Here is a 17,515-nt window from a genome sequence, read left to right on the forward strand (position 1 = left end):
CTCCACTGATATATGCCACTGTAAAAGCAAAAGGGCTGTAGCCCTGGCCTTCCTTTACCGCAATAGTGCTATACTGGAAGCCTAAATATTTTGCAAAGACTGATCCTGGTAAATATATTATTGCATTTCTGACATCTGTATTATGAGCTAGAAGTGAGGCCTGCAGCAAAATGTTGCAGTATAGAGTGTTCCTGACTGGTTCAGGGTTCCAGCCAGCAAGCCACACACCGTTCCATGATACTCCATTCAGTTCCCCAATTTTCTGGATCATCCCCCCTCCCCAGGAGGCACTCAGCAATCTGTAGCCACTGGGCATTCTCAGTCCAAACAGGTGTGTTTCTGTGGTTTGTCCCCCTTAGGTTTTTTTTTTCTAAAGCCTTTTTGTACTTATGCAAACCTTGGGGTTACCCCAACCCCGCTGATACCTCTCTTGTGCATGGGTAGTGCCATTTTGGCTTCATTAGGATTGGCACTTGGAGAATAAGTTCATTATTAATATATAGGATTAAGGGGAAGTAATAGTAATTCTATCATAATCGACCAGGTCACCAGTGCAGGACTTTGTGTAACAAGAAAAGCCTAACTTTTCACCATCAAAAACTTATTGCCCAAGATAGTGTAACAAGGAACACTAAAGAAATATTTATACAAGAAACTTTTCAGTGTTATACAGACTTAGCTACTATTGCTTTCCACAAAAGATCCTGGAATTTGTAGTTTGTTACAAATGCTGAAGGATCAATGGCCCCTGCAGTCACCAGGATTCTGTGGAAAAGAGCATTGGCAAAATTTGTTGGGTAGGATACAGAAAACAACTGGAAATAGGCAATGCTCTCCATTTGCAGGCATATTATATATGCATGCATGTGTTATATTTATAAGCCATTTCCCAGCCCAAAATAGCGCCCTCAAGGAGACCTACTCCAAGCCAAAAAAAGAATGCAATTAAAGCAATTGGATAAAAACAAACAGCAAAACAATAACAAAATACAATCTTGAGCGGCACAAACAAACAGGAGCCATCCAATGGGACAGAATTCCTATTTATGGGAATCTAACTAAGCTCCATCCTTCTCCAATCACAATCCAATTCCCCTTGTGCTGGCAGTGTTCTGTGGGCACAGGGGTTATGCTGACTCTGCAGTCTGCTGGCACAACAGTACTGCTAGGGTGGCTTAAATGCACAAATCAGTATAATATTTTGCACTGCTAGTGTATGGGGATTCAGTAGCGATCCTATCCTCATCCATCTGGTATAACCAAAGGACAGGATCACTCAGGGCAAAGTCATGGAATAAATAACACAGAGCCTATCAATCCTTGAGCACTATTTAGCACTAACCCAAGAGATAATGAATAGCAGTAGCGCTCAAGGATTGGACAACACAGGCAACATTTCAGTGGAACAAGTTCTGTTGACACAACAGAATGTAGACTTTTGTGACAACAATGGGTGAAGTTGGAATGCGTGTAGTGGGGACTATTTGGCCAGATACAATGACAGTGGGATGAGGAATAGCGTGCTTATTGTGCTAAAGCCTCACCCACACCCACCCTAGTGAAATTCCATCCTCTATCAAAGATCTGCTAAATGCAATTGACCAAGCTCTGTTTATCAACTAAAATTACCCCACTTTACCTACGTTGACTCTCTTTTCTGTACTATGTCACTATCCATCATGAACATAGGTTTTTACAAATTGCAATGTAGACAAGGGGTTCAGCCTACTGAGCTTTGCTCCCACGGAATCCTATTCATGTCAGTGAGCTTACTTGGGAACTGAGTTCAATGGACTGAAACCACGGCGTGCAAATTCTGTGGCGTCAAGTCACAAAAAATGCAATAAGCAAGGTTATTTTTTCATGTCACCTGATTTCTTAACAAGCAATTTATCTGCAAATGTTACCATTTCTTTGCTGTTCAATTTTTTCAAAACCAATATTAAATCAACAAAAGCCTCATTACCAGAAGCTTCACCATCGTTGCTGTTACTATGTCTATCTTCCAGGAATACTTTCGGACACTAGTCAAACCCCTAGCAACTCAACTGGGATGGGAAAATGATGGAGATCATATCAGCAGGTAAAGCATTTCTTTCAGCTGTGTATGGCTTGAGCACTCACATTTGTCAGTTCTTTCTATATTCCAGGTGTGCCTTATGTCTCCCATTACTCTCAAGTTCTCTGTTTGAAGGACGGAAGTTGCAGATAAATGTTGCAATCCTGTGCATAATGATGAGATTTAAATATCTTAACTGTGCACAGGAAAGCAGCCAAACCCATTAGCATTAAAACAACAATCAGTGCTAAACAGCTGATCAGCTCTTTAATACTAATCAACTGGCTCTGTGTGTGTGTGTGTGTACACACGTGTGAGAGAAAGAGGGAGAGGGAATGAAGGTGATGGTGATCCTAAGTTAAGATCATTACCATCTGTCTCCTCCCCGCTCTCAGTTATCATCAACCCACACCATGACCTGTTTTACATGACACAACAGCCCACCATGGCTTAATTGACCCACAGGGTAATGTTGCATCATATTGGGTGCCTGCAGGCACCATTTTTGTATGACCCCCATGAATGCCCAGCTTGTGGTGTCATGCGAACCCAGGCTGCAGGGGTTTTCTGAGAGTTAGATAACCCTCAAATTACCATAAAACAAGCCATGGTTTATTTGAGGGTTGTCACACCCTCAAACAGCCCCTGTCGCCTGGATTCGCATGACATGACAAGCCACAGAAAACCGGGCGCCCATGGGCATCATGCAAAAATGGCACCCATGGGTGCCTGGCACAACATGACAGGCCCTGCAGATAAATTAAGCCATGGTGGGCTGTTGTGTTTTGCAAACCAGGTCTATATCTTTCTCTCATTGTTAAGAGAGAAAGACAGAGTGTGTGTTTGTGTGTGTGGGGGAGGGTAGGTCTGTCTCCACCAATTGCTGGCATGAGGACTCTGTAACATTTCCCTCAAGGAACTGTGGCTCCTGGTGGAGAAAAGGTTCTCTACCCCCAGTATAAGCACCAACATCCTCCAGCTTTCAAATGCTCCCTTTTATTATACAAATTGTATTTTCCCAAAAGTTTCTATATGCTTCTAGGAATCACATATAATGGGTTAAATCCAATGTTGCGTTAGCAGAAGTCTGTTAGCATGAAAGGACTTTATCCCTCTTTCCTCCACCCTGCGGCCCTCCACACCACCCAAACATTCGTCCCAAAGGGTTTCTGAGCCCTCCAGAGAAGATTTTGAGCACTGTGGAAGAAGTGGGAATCACCCCTCTCCCACTCCTGGTTCGGCTGACAGAACTGGTTCTGGCAGTAAAATGACAATGTTAGATTCAACCCAATATATTTTAAGCACTGCGTAAATGCATATATAGCCAAAGGCCAGGATCCAAAGCTGTTCTCCTCACAGTCACTTCTGTGTCTGACCAGCACTTTCAGTGAGTTTTTTCAGGACAGGGAAAATGCAGCATTTACAGTCAGGGCCAGAAATATCAGAACAAGGATAACTGTTTTGGCAGTTGGCCTCTGTAAACCACCACATTGAAATTGAAAGGAAACACACCCAGATGGGAGCGAAGTCAGGACTTGCAGCTGTAATCCAAGGGGTTTGACAAAAGTGGGGCACTAACCATTCAGGAAGTATAACCAGTGGCATACACACACACACCCATCATTGGTGGCTCATAAGTAATGCAACGAATGGCTGACAAGCAGCTGAATGGCCAGGTGTGACCTGTTTCCTGGGTACCCCATGATCAATCAAGCAGAGAAAAGGCCTGGAGGTGGTTCTGAGTGTTACATTTGCATTTGGTAGCTGTTCACTGGAACCCCATGAGGTCCAAAGAGGTGTCCATGCGAATGAAGGAGACCATCATTAGGCTGAGGAAACAAAATAAACCCATCAGAGAGATAGCAGAAACATTGGGAGTGGCCAACACAACAGTTTGGAACATCCTGAAAAGAAGGAATTAACTGGCAAGCTCAGCAACAGCAAAAGGCCTGGAAGACCACGGAAGACAACTAAAGTGGATGACTGCAGAATTCTGCTCATGGTGAAGAGGAACCCTTTCACAACATCTTGCAGAGGTAGGCATGTCATTGTCAACATCTATAGTCAAGAGATGGCTTTATGGATACAGAGGATACTCTGTAAATACAGAGGCTTCACAACAAGGTGCAAACCACTGGTAACGCTCAAGAACGGACAGGCCAGATTAGCCTTTGCCAGCAAACACCTAAAAAAGCCTGCCCAGTTCTGGAATAAGATTCTTTGGACTGATGAAACCAAGATTAACTTGTACCAGAATGATGGGAAGAGAAAAGTATGGAGAAGGAAAGGAACAGCTCATGATCCAAAACGTACCACATCATCTGTCAAACATGGTGGAGGCAGTGTTACGGCATGGGCATGTATGGCTGCCAATGGAACAGGGTCACTGGTGTTTATTGATGACCTGACTGCTGATAGAAGCAGCAGGATGAATTCTGAAGTGTGTAGGGCTATACTTGCTGCTCCTATTCAGCCAAATGCTGCCAAACTGATAGGGTGCCGCTTCATATTGCAGATGGATAATGACCCAAAACAGACAGCAAAAGCTACCCAAGAGTTTCTCCAGGCAAAGAAGTGGGATGTTCTTCAATGGCCAAGTCAGTCACCTGATCTCAACCCAATAAAGCATGCTTTCCACTTACTGAAGACAAGACTGAAGGCAGAAAGACCCACAGACAAGCAGCAGCTGAAGGCAGCTGCAGTCAAGGCCTGGCAAAGCATCTCGGGGGAGGAAACTCAGCATTTGGTCATGTCCATGGGTTCCGGACTTCAGGCAGTCATTGACTGCAAAGGATTTTCATCCAGGTAATAAAGGCAATCCTTAAGTTTGAAATGATGATGGTTTGTTCCATTACTTAGGAGCCACCAAGGATGGGTGTGTGCGTATGCCACTGGCTGTCCTTCCTGAATGGTTAGTGCCCCACTTTTGTCACACCCCTTGGATTACAGCTGCAAGTCCTGACTTTGCTCCCATCTGGGTGTGTTTCCTTTAAACTTCAATGTGGTGGTGTACAGAGGCCAACTGCCAAAACAGTTATCCTTGCTCCAATATTTCTGGCCCTGACTGTAACTGTGAAAGTGAAAGAAAGTGTAACACTTTTCTTTAGGGTCTCTAAAGGGACTCACAGCAAAGGCTTTGTAGAGGGACAATTAACATATATCATTTTAATTTCTTAATTAAAAACAATAATAATGCAGATGTAATAGTTTTACATGCATAACAATTCACTTATCACCAAAACAATAAAACAGAGCGCAGCCCTCCCAAAGTTCTGTCTTTCAGCTTAAGTCCACAACAAAAATATAAATAAAACTTATCTCTGAAGTGTGATCTTTCTGTTGGCTGAAGAAAGAAAACAGTCTCTACTCAGTTCATTCCAGCTACACACCAATCTTCTCAAAATGGATCAGGATCCAGCAACACAGGAACAATTTGTTAAACAGCCCTTTATACAATATAAAAGAACATAAACAAACAAGGAACTCATAGTGTTCGTAAAAAAAAATCATGACTTTTTAAAACAATTTCAAAAGGAAACCTCCCAACTAACCAGTCTCAAGGGTTTAGGGTCTTACAGAGAGGAGAAAGCAAGCTTCTTCCCCACTGCATTTTGGTAACTACCTAAAATGGTGACCACTCCCTATCTCACTCCTTTACTGAGCATGTGCAGGAATATTCCCACTCAAAATTCTTAAAGAAAAATATACCAATGGGTTATAAAAGCATGATTTCCTCTTGGGTATTTATTCTGCTATATCACAGTGCCACCTAGAGGTTATGTAGCAGAAAAGCAGGAAAGAAAATGCTCCTCATGAAGTGCTCGGATCTCAATTCTGCGATGAAACTGAAAGTAGATACAGTGGATTAACAGTTGATTAACAGCTTCATGTAGAAGAGCTCCCAGATATTTACCTTTAGCACACACATAAACTTGGGGCTTTGTTGGCTTTTTTTTCTTTTCTTTCAACAGCAGGCGCCATACAAATGCTTTTTGAAGTCCCCTTGCTTTCAAAAGTGATTTGCCATGTTATATGCAGCGCTGCCATTTTAGAAACGTATGCCTTGGTTGTGCAAAACTAGTTGCAATGGCATCTACATTATTTCATATACAACATATTCGAAACAAATGAAACAGACCTTTTTCTTCCCTTTCTCCCCAGTCTTCTTCGTGCGACAGTCCTAGACTTTGCATGCAGCATGAATGACCCAGAGGCTTTGAATAATGCATCTCATTTATTTAATGATTGGCTAAAAGGAACAAGGTGAATTTATTTGTTTGTTTGATTGATTTATATACTGCCCAACTGTCAAATGGTCTTTGTTCAAAGGAGCACATAGCATTCATATGCAAAGTAAGGTGAAAGTTGTACATCCTCTCCTAATAATATCATTTTCTTAAATGTTAGTCCAGATGTAAATCTCCGCCTCTTGGTGTACCGGTACGGGATGCAGAACTCTGGTGATGAGCAAGCCTGGGAGTATATGTTTAAGAAGTACCAAAATACAACATTAGCTCAAGAAAAGGAGAAATTGCTATATGGCCTGGCATCAGTGAAAAACATCACCCTATTGAACAGGTTTGTTTAAAATATCATTTATTTCCTGTATTATAAGCAGCTACTAGCTGCTCTTCAGCCTTGGCTCTGTGAGCAACATATAATATAAAAATATAAAATTCATTAAAAAAAATAACAGCAGCAAATTCCGGCAAGCAGGGTTTTTTTTTAATCCAGCATAAAAATAGGCCTGGGCAAATACAGATTTTCACCTGGCCTTGAAAAGAAGACAAAGACAGGACTGGGCAATCCTCTCCGGGAAGGGAGTTCCACCACTGAAAAGGCCCTGTCACCCATAAGAATATAAGAAGAGCCATGCTGGATCAGACCAAGGGTCCATCAACAGTTAGCACCCAGATAGCCGACTGTCCACTACCCATTTTCCCCTGAAACATGCAGTTGAATGGGAGTGTTGGCTGTGTTTTATTCAGTTCACAAATAGTTCACATAGGCTGACAGGAAACCCCAGTTGGCTTGGCCAATGCTATTTAACTTTCATCATGAAAATATACCATGTCATAGCATCAGAGTTCATCTAGTCCAATGCCTCCCACTCACTGTGCCCATTACACCCCTCCATACCAATGTCTTGAGGATTCTGGTTTTGTGAGCACAAGCTATGGAAACAGGCTTGGGGGGGGAGTGTTAAAAAAGAGGTTTCTTATTTCTTAGAAATTAGGCTTGACGGAAGCATATGTCAAGATGCAGTTTACAGCTCATTTTCCACACACTCCTGATGAGATACTAATCACCATGTGCAATGGCTTCATATCTGATTGCTCCTAGGTTTTTAGAATGCATCCGCAATCCAAAACTCATTAAAAGTCAAGACGTATTCACTGTCTTGAGGTACATTTCCTATAATAGCTATGGCAAGACGATGGCTTGGGACTGGGTACGGATCAACTGGGAATATTTAGTCGGCAGGTAAGAGTACAGGCTTTGGTGCAGTTTGTCCTTCCAAACACATTCGATTTCTTTAAAAACTGTTATTCATTAATGCAGTTGCTTCCACTTTACCATACCCATGTGCCATCCGAGCTAGAAGATGAAATGGCTTCACTTTTCTCCCTCCTTTCTTGTGAAAACACGCACACCCTAACTAAGGTTATTTGCATAATAAGAATTGTGTTTATGCAGAACCTTCCCAAGACATTCTGTTGCCTGATCCAAGAGGACGTGATCTCTTGTAATGTCTCAGATACTCCATGCCTAAAGAGAAAAAGGACAGTTTGGGTGATGCTTTCTGCCAAATAAAGCTAAGGGAGCCTCTTTGCACACATCAGAGTCTGAGGGCCTGATGAATAGGCCATACAGGGAAAGGGGATTGAATCAGCCCCCAAATGGTCACCTACCCAAATTCTGGGAGTTGTACTTTTTCTGGCTAAGCATGCATAGGATTGCATTACATCTAGTTTGATCCTAGCAAAGCTTATCCCTTAGAAATATTCAGTAGTTGTTGCGAAGAGAAGCTGGAACAATCTCTATGAACAGTGGAGGTTGGTGGCTCCGATTTCAGTGGGGCTGTAAATCCATTCTGGGTTTCAGTCAGAACCAGCCAGGACTCTAAATTACCTATCCATGGTGCTGGATCCATTTTTGGGTTTAGGGTTCAGCACCTTGGATAGCTTCTTTAGAGTTCTAGCTGGTTCTGACTGAAACCTGGAATGGATTCACAACCCCACCGAAATCAGAGCCCCCAGCCTCCACTGCCTATGAATGCCTCTCTGACCTCTTTGGAGGATGATTGGGATAACAACTGGAAATGAAATATTCTAAATAGTAGATCATTTACATCATGTATAGTTCCCTGTCTATTCAATATTTAATTTTTAAAGCCAAACCACCTTATGTAGATTGTTTATATAAACAGACTTGCGTTATTTTTCCAGATACACTCTAAATGACAGAAACCTTGGGCGCTTAGTGTCAAGAATAACAGGAACGTTCAACACAGATCTACAGCTTTGGCAGGTAAGGGCACAGCCTAGATTTTCAGCTAGTCAGCTTGTCTGGACATGAAAAGTTGTCAGTTGTGATTGTAAGTCACTTGAAGGCTCCCTGAGCAAAAGCAAAGCACCTTTTCAGTGGCTGCTCCCAGGCATTGGAACTCCTTGCCTGGCTAGCTCAGTCTCTGATGACTTTCTGCCAGCAGGCAAAGACAGACCTTTGGCCCAGAATCTAAATTAGGGGGCAATCCTATGCATGTTTAGGTAGAAAAAAGTCCATAGGATTGCACCCTTAAATTGTAATTGTTTTGTTTAACTGGTTGTTTTGATAGATTTCTTGGAATGCCTGACCTGTTTGCTTTTATGGTTTGTTTGTTTGCTTGATATAGTATTTCATTACTATGTTATTGTGTTTGATGATTATTGCTGTTAACCACCTTGAGCACCACTTGGTGGAAAGGCAGGATACAAATGTGAACCATAAATAAGCCTAAGTGCTGCTCACAGACTTGAGAAAGGCAATCACATCTGGATTTGTATTGTGTAACAAAAGTTCTCATTTAGCCAAACTTTGGAGGTTCCTTAGACCTGAGGTCCCCCACATGGTGCCTGTTGGCACCCACGTGCCCATGGACACTCCTCTTGGTGCCCACTAGGCTCCCTGCCCCTCCTGATTTCTATTTTATTTCTTAAGATGTGTTCTGATTTTTAAACTAAATTAACTGGGAGGCTGGCATACTGCAAAGTGAAGGGCTGCCCTCTAGCACCATATTTATTTGGGTTCAAAAGACAGCACTCACAACACTCTCTCAACATTCCAAATGTGCCCACCAGCCCAAAAGGGTTGGGGACCCCTGCTTTAGAATATTCAGGTAAAGGAGGTCATTCATATGCTGCGTAAATCTGGCATCAGTAGGATTATATTTGGCGCCTCGCTGAGAGGGTAGTTTTTAAAGACACCCATAAAAATGGGCCTGCTTCCGAAGAAGAGGATTCACACAGGGAACCCTTAGTCTGGCCTTCCTTAACACCAGATGTGGGGAACCGCTTCCAGCCCATGGGCCAAATTCAATTTCAGAGAAGCTCTTGGGAGCCACATTCCAGTGGTGGGTGGGGCTGAAAGCAAAAGGGGGAGAGCCCCCCCATCCATTTCCCCCGCCCCCCAAAAAGAAAGCATATTGTAGCTTAAAACTCTTCCTGCCAGGAACTAAGCCTTAGGAGAGGCATTTTAATCTTTTAGAATGTTGGGGGGGGACTGCACAAAAGCTGAGAAGCCATCAAACAATTGGTGGCCAGGGGAAAGGGGGCACAGCCATCTCCAAAGTGATGGATTGGGACCCCAGGAGGGCCAGATTTTGCCCCTGGGCTTCAGGTTCCCACCCCTGCTCAACACAGTGCAGGTTGAGCACCTGCAAATGCTGGCTATGGATGGTGGACACTGAGGTTCAGCACACATGGGCGGGCCCAGAAATACAATAATATGCTCAGGTTCTGTGGTTCACTCACAGGCTGTTTTCTTGCATTGCTACTGGCCCATTTTGGACATGACCATAGCTTAACCATTATGTAGTGCTTCATGAATGAGCCACAGTGAGCCTTGGGCTCATGCAGCCCTCCCTCCCTTGCCCTCCTCTGCTGTGGCCATGAGGAGGAGACTGGAAGCACCTGCTTCCTGTTTTAAGCTAACTGGAGTTTTGTGTTATGTCCCAACCGTTGGGAACTCTGGTTAGTTTATTCCAAGGTTAGGGGACCTTTTTCCTTTCGAAGGTCGAATTACCTAGGTCAAAAACCTGTCAGGGTCTATATTCCAGCTGTGGGCATAGCCAGAGCCAAAACTGGATGGGACCAGACCCAAATGTGGTTGGGTCTGTTGGGTGTTACAGATGTGACACTTCCCTTTGTTCAATATGCAGTAGTAGGGGGTGGGGGAAGAGACATTGCCATCTGGGCATTTTCCTTCTCCAACTTGTGCAAGGCTCACTCCATCAGCTTTGTAACTGGGGGCAGAACAGGATGGAGTAAATAATAGCAATAACCCAGGTTGATGGCCTGGAGAGAGTCTGGAGGTCTGGACTGAGAGGCCTGGAGGTCCACATTTGGTTCACGGACTGGACGTTCCCCAACCCTGGTTTAAACTATGATTTCTGAACGAGCCAGGATCATAAACCACAGTCTCAAACCATAGTTTAAACTAACCTGAATCCCCGTCCTCCAGTTTGAATGATACATTCCAGTTAGTTTAAAACAGGAATTAAAGTCTTCCAATCTCCTCCTTAAGGATGTGCTGGAGGAGGGGAGGGGAGGGAGGAGCATACAATTCTGGGAAGGCTTATTCACAAAGAGCTATGCTACAATTTAGCATTATGTTCAAAATGGGCCACTGTCACACTGCGCATCACATGGGAGTTCCATGACAGTTAAGGATGTGGGGGGTTCCATTCTTTAAAAGCAATGCCAGGGGTCCCTAATTTGGATCAGGGCCATGGTACAGGGTTTAGCAGGAAATAATTTGCTTGCCAAGATTGAGAACATTTCATCTCAGCCTTCCCCGATGTGGTGTTCTCTAGATGTTTTGGACTATAACTGTCATCAGCCCCAGCCAGCTTGGCTAACTGTCAGAAACAATGGGAGTTGTAGTCCAAAATATCTAGAAGGCACTAGGTTGGGGAAGGCTGGTTTCGCTGACAAGACTAGTAGGGGTACATCGATTTCATATGAGCTGCATACCAATATACAACCATCTGTGCTATCTGTAAATGGACTTTATGTTCTGTGGTGCTGATATGCATCTGAACCAGAGAAACATCAGTGAACCAGTATGACCTTATCTGCAGTGTGGAACGGTGTCAGATCCATACCATTCTGGCTTAGCCCATCTAAATCACTTTGTGACTCACTTCCTGCTGTGTCTGAGGGCTAGCCACACATTCTGTGAGAATTCTGAGACTGGAACTTCCCACATTAGTTTTTTGTCCTTAAAAATCTCCCAGATTTGGACTGGGGCTGCAGTGTGGGGCAAAAGAGGGGTCATATTGGAGATAAGAGTGGTGTTTCCCTTGTCATTACTAGAGAAAGACTTTCCCTAGTACTGACAAGGGGAACTCACTGCGATCTGTGACACCAGGGCTTTGGGAGGAGAGGGGCAAGCCCCCCGCCCCTGACATCTTCCAGTCACTGGAGGCATATCCGGGGAGGCAGTCCAGCCCCTAGCTCTGGAACAGTCAGATCACAGGGATTAATGCACATGTTTACTTTTCTTAAGATGGAAAATTTCTTTGAGAAATATCCCAATGCTGGAGCTGGGGAAGCATCCAGAAAACAGGCTGCTGAAACTGTGAAGAACAATATTGAATGGCTAAAGCATCACAGAGAAGAGATCGCAGCATGGCTGAGGAATTAAAACTCATCGTGCCTTGCATAATTCTGTACACCTCTTGTTCCATATGCAAACTCTCAGGACGTTATTTTCAAAGTACAACAACATGGGGTATTTTGTAGAAATCTTCATTCCAGATCCTGATAATGCTGCCAACATTGAGATAGGTTAATTTATTGAAGTGTATGTTCAAACTAGCCAGATGGCAATTCTAGAATGATCCTGCAAGCATTTCTTGTCTGCTAATACATTTGTTCCCATTTTAGTGGGACTACTTACAATGTGTAAAATCAGCTGTATCTCAAATGCAATTATAGGATCTCAGTCATTTTTGTGAGGATCACTGGTGTGTGTATTGACAACACTCAACTTTGAAAACAAGTCCTTTGTTTATACAAAAAACATATTATTCCATGTACTCAAAATGCCCTTCCAAATGTACCTTAATGATGATCCATTCCAAAGGGAGAATTTTGCCTCATTTAAGGAGAATTAGATTAGAAATATTTTCTCAAAGGAAGTTATATAGGGAATAAAAGCACCTAATGTGGCTTTGTAAAAGAAGTATATACAGGAAGGCTTTTATTTCCAATCCTTTTCCGTGCATGCACATTGCCACAAGTGGCCCGGGGGAGGCCATAACTTGGGGGAACAGAACGTGTGTTGTATATAGAAGATCCCAGACTGGATCCAGCTTTAGTCCCAGTTAGGATTGACCTATTGAAATCAATGGGCTTCATTTAGTCATGATTAACTTTGGTCCCATTGATTTCAAGTAGGCCAACTCCAAGTAGGACCAAAATCCGGATCCATCATCCCATAGTCAAGAATCTCAGGTGAAGAATCTTAGGTAGCAGGCCTGGGCATCCCTCTTCCTTGATCCCTGGAAAGCTGCTACCAGTCCAATACTGAAATAGCTATACCGGTGTTCTGGCCCAGTATGAGGCAGTTTGTGTCTGCATGTGTAGGCAAAGATGACATCTCTAGGAAAACTCATAGACTTTGGTATGGTAGGTGAATCTGTGAACCTAGCCTAATTTCAAATGCAGATACCTGGGTATCTTTATATGATTATTCTAAGCACTTACTTTGAAACAAAGGCCAGGAATGCATTACTAGTCACCATCAGCATGCCCAGTGGCATAGCTAGGGTTGGAGCATGGGGCACAAGTCCAACCCCAAACAAGCCCCTGAGCTTAAGGTGGTGGTGGTGGTGGAAGATGTTGGTACCTCTTTCCCTCTTCCTCTAGCCTGGCCCAGACCCATTAGCAAAAGGAAGCACAGCGGCAGCCGGCCACATCAGCCTGCACTGTAGTGTGCCATTTAAAGAAAAAATATTGCTTACATGAATAGCAGCAATCTGAACCAGATACTGCCTTTGGGAGACATGGCCAATGAGGGCACAGGAGCAACATAAAGACTGCGCCTTCACTGCTTCTGTGCTCTCATTGCCTTGCCCCCCCAAAGGCAGTGTCTGATTGGTTTAGATGGCTGCTACTCAAAAGGCCATTTTAAAATAATAATAATCAGTCCTGCTGTGGTGTGTGTGTGTTTTTACTAGCACAGGGCTGGGCTAGGAGGAGGAGGAAATACAACCACCACCAAGCTTTTTATTTAAAAAAGGAGGGCGAGATAGCTAGTTGTTGGTGTGGCCGGGGGGCTGGCTGGTGGGGGGAGGCTAAAAGCCAGCTGCATCCCTGATGCCACCAAAATCCTATTGTGATTCTTCCATGTGCCAGCTGCAATGTTTACACCAGGGGTGGGCAACTGTGTTGGGTCCAGGGGGCATTTTCATCCCCTGGATCCCCATCATGGGCCACACTCCATAGGGTACCTGAAGAAGATTTTTTTTTTAAATGTCCATGTTAGTGCTACAGAGCACTAAATGGGTCAAATTTAGCTTGTTTTGAAGCTAGATTTGACCCTTTTAGTGCTCTGTAGCCTCTGCGGAGTGCTAGAAAAGTCAAACTTAACTTCAGAACAAGGTAAATTTGACCTGTTCAGTGCCCTGTAGTACTATCACAGCTATTTTAAAAACATGGGCTTGGGGGTAATTCAGCAGGGGCGATGGGGCCCAGTGAGGGCTGGATGTGGCCTGCAGCCCACATGTTGCCCACCCCAGGTTTACATCATCAAGGGTCATCATCATCCCAGAAAGACTCTCCGTGCCTTACCAGCAGCCGTCAGAAAGATCTGATGGGTCATCTGGAGACAGATTGATAGCTCCAATGCACATAATAAATGGGTCTAAGCATATGTTGCCAGATTTGGGATGACTCCCCTGTTAGCAGTGCTGTCCCTGTGGCAAGAGTCATGTGTACAGTGGTTTTAAAGTTCCACATGTTTGTAATCAGGATGCCAAACTGTCCTGCCTGAATGCTGTATCAATAATATGCAGGGTTGTTTCTGTTTGTTTTTTAAATCACTGAAAAAATAAAGCAATCCCAAGTTAAAGCAAACAACTCATTTGTCCCTTCCTTTTGAAGGATTCTACTGATATATTCTACGGGAGTGAAAAATAAGAAATAATAAAAATATTGCTTTGATATGAATACTTATTAAAAAAAATTTTTTTACCAAGGCTTCCCTTGACTATAGTTCTGCAACTTTCCCCAACCTAGTGCCCTCCAGATGTTTTGGGCTACAACTCCCAGCATTTCTGACTCTTAGCTCTGATGGCTGAGGCTGCTGGGAATTGAAGTTTAAAATAACTGGGAGACACCAGGTTGGGGGAGACTGGTTTATAAGGCAGAGAGCAAGTAGGCAGTGGCATCTACTGTCCCTCTGTCTCCCCACCACCATTGTCTGGGCCAGAGTGAAGCTAGGTGAACCAGCATGTTACAGGGTAAAGAGCCAGAGGAACTCCAGGGGGCACTTGTCAGTGGGCCCCTGCTGGGGTGTGGGCCCTGAGCAGGTGCCCAACCATGCCTACCCTTGATGCCAGCCCTAGCTATATGGAATGGTGGTGGTTTGAACAGCCAACGCAGGTGAAAATGCCACTGCTCGGTTGCTTGATAGGGAAAGAGGAGGGGAGCCTAAATCCAATCCTCTACTTCTTCTCCTGAACAGTTAAGTAGCATTAACCCTTTGGAAAGTGCTCCAGGAGCCAGTCACACCTCAAAGTCCAGCACTGCAGTTGTGTGAAAGTATGAAAGAGCACCATAAACCAGATTTTGAAAAATACAGGCCGTTAACATGGAAAATACTGGAATGCAGCAGATCGGCAGCAACACCAACTGGATTCCCTGGAATACCAAAGTGAGCAAATGTCAATTCCAAAGAAAATAGCTGGCATGGAAGCTCCCTGGGTCACTTACAGCCAAACTCACCATTCCATCTCTTATATTACACCGGCTCTTGCAACAATAATGTGTCTAGTTCTTACGATCAGCTGGTTCATGGTTTTGAATGCTGATGTCCAAAGAGAATGTTGCGAGTACAAATTTGCTGAATGAGGGATGGAGGACAGATAAGTAGCAAGAGTACAAATCAAATTATTAAACAAAGACAGGAATTAACCTATACCGTTGAAGTGTGCAAAACATCCAACCCATTTTTCATCCTGATGTATTAAGAGCAGCCTCTAGTGGCAAAGAGAAGTCATTACAGGAAATTAAAATTTTAAGATGTCTTTATTCATATTAATATCTCCTATGTTAGCCACATATTCTAAACAGCCACTAACCACAGCCATATAATGTTCCTCACAGTACTATAGTGCTTATCATGGGTCCATTCTTTCCTCCTAGTCAGCATTCCTGAAGACACTGACTCCAGGCAAATCTATTTCAGGTCTTCTTTTGGATTAATAGGCCTGCATACATCTGAGGACAATAAATGATCCTGTGTTTGTTGGCTGTTTCAGTATCCAAACTTTGGTGCCCATTATTTCTGAGTTTCCCAGTGCATAGACACACAGCACTGGAAAAGGCAGACAGGCACAAGCTAGACTATCCCTGAAATCTTTGGGAAAGCAGCTTCCCCAAAATAGCAAGACCTCGATGAAATGGTACATATCATCTATCTATTTATCTGTTATGTTATATTATATTATATTATATTAATATCCTGCCTTTTTTCCCTCTTGCAAGGAACCCAAGGGGAGCTTACATTGTCCTCCTCCTCTCCATTTTATCCTCACAACAACCCTGTGAGGTAGGTTAGGCTGAGAGTCAGTGACTGCCCCAAAGTCACCCAGTGAGTTTCATGGCCAGGCGGGGACTAGAACCCAGATCTCCTGAGCCCCAGCCCAACACTCTAACCACTACACCACACTGGCTCTTATAAATTATGAGATATATTACCTGTTTTTCATTATAGAATAATCCCAAAGCAGAGCACAACCAATAAAATGCAATAAAATCTTACGTCAATCAAAAAACAATCAAACGGGAAAACAGTAACACAGATAAATAACAGTTTATACAATGCAGGGGAAAAAATAAAAACCCTGAATGAAAAGAAGGGTCTTCAGCTGGCACCAAAAACATGTAATACTTGGTGCTGACTGTGGGCTTTTCTACACAAGGCTTTTATTCTGTGTTCGTGATTGTTCATGGAAGTTTGCGGGTCTTTTACATGACCTCATCATCCTCCAGGGCCTCTTCCGTGCTTTATGTCCTTTATCCCAGCTTTTTTAAGATAAGGGAAAGTACAGCATTTTCTCTAGAAGTGCGATCATCCACTTTAATGGCTGCGTGAATGTCTGTAATTCCACTACACCATAGCACCATCTAGTGGCTGTATAATGAGACATACAGAACTTGCAGAGAAAGACTCCCCCCCAAAAGCAGCCCGTGTCAGCCCATGTAAAGGAGCTGATCTTAATCCTGAAAAGAATCTGGAAGCAGAAGCCCCAATAAAGCTGTGAGATAGAACTCTGGTTTACAGAAGCCCTATATATGAAGGGAGAGGGAATTCCACAATTTGGGTGTCTGTATTGAGAATGTCCTCTCTTGCGTTGCTGCATATCAAACTCCAGTAAATATGGTAACATGGCTTCACAGAGGGAGGTTCAGAGGATGGCAACAAGGGAGAGGGCCTTCTTCGTAGTAGCAGGTCAAGACTACTCTCAGGCTTTTGACAGCATATGATAAGGTGTGTGTGTTTTTTAATGGTTCCTGGCATTTTTACTGTGATTGTATAAAATTGTTTTCTATGTTTGTATGTAAATAGTTTAACATCATGTTATTATATTGTATTTTCATGGTTTTAATCTCTGTAAACTAGGGATGGACGAAAGTCCCTTACCTGGTCCCGCAGCTTTTTTCGGGGGGGGGGTGGGGAGGCGCTCTGGTTCTCCCCCTGAAATTCTTGGCGGGTGGGGAGGCACCCCGCCCCTCCCGGCCGAAATTCTGGCTGGGGGGGGAGCGCCCCGTCTCCCCGGCCGCGAAAGAAAAAAGTAAAGTGTAAAAAACAAAAAACATGATAGGCTACGTAAAGATTTACGTAGCCTATCACGGCTAGATTTTCAAAGTCAGCCGTGATAGGCTACGTAAATCTTTACGTAGCCTATCACGGCTGACTGGAAAAAAAAAAAAAGCGCGTATGCAAATGGCGGTGCCCATGGGCGCT

General features: G+C 43.7%; 1 protein-coding gene across 2 annotated transcripts in view; it reads left to right on the forward strand.

Moving 5' to 3' along the window:
* ENPEP (glutamyl aminopeptidase) overlaps positions 1-14,491 on the forward strand; it is a 95,894-nt gene extending 81,403 nt beyond the window's left edge. The window contains exons 15-21 of one of the 2 annotated variants that reach the window (XR_014792029.1): positions 2,010-2,083; positions 6,221-6,322; positions 6,467-6,637; positions 7,403-7,543; positions 8,509-8,590; positions 11,828-13,700; positions 14,064-14,491. Coding sequence is in view for 1 of the 2 variants with exons in the window: in XM_084855863.1 (XP_084711989.1) it covers positions 2,010-2,083; positions 6,221-6,322; positions 6,467-6,637; positions 7,403-7,543; positions 8,509-8,590; positions 11,828-11,965 (708 nt within the window). In the remaining variant the exon portion in view is untranslated. Of the gene's footprint in view, positions 1-2,009; positions 2,084-6,220; positions 6,323-6,466; positions 6,638-7,402; positions 7,544-8,508; positions 8,591-11,827 lie in introns of both variants that reach the window. The other variant, XM_084855863.1, reaches the window with a different exon arrangement.
* Positions 14,492-17,515: the final 3,024 nt, after the last annotated feature.

This window comes from Heloderma suspectum, chromosome 5 (assembly GCF_057233095.1).
Source record: "Heloderma suspectum isolate Gila_16-S chromosome 5, 16-S_ref, whole genome shotgun sequence".
Taxonomy (NCBI): domain Eukaryota; kingdom Metazoa; phylum Chordata; class Lepidosauria; order Squamata; family Helodermatidae; genus Heloderma; species Heloderma suspectum.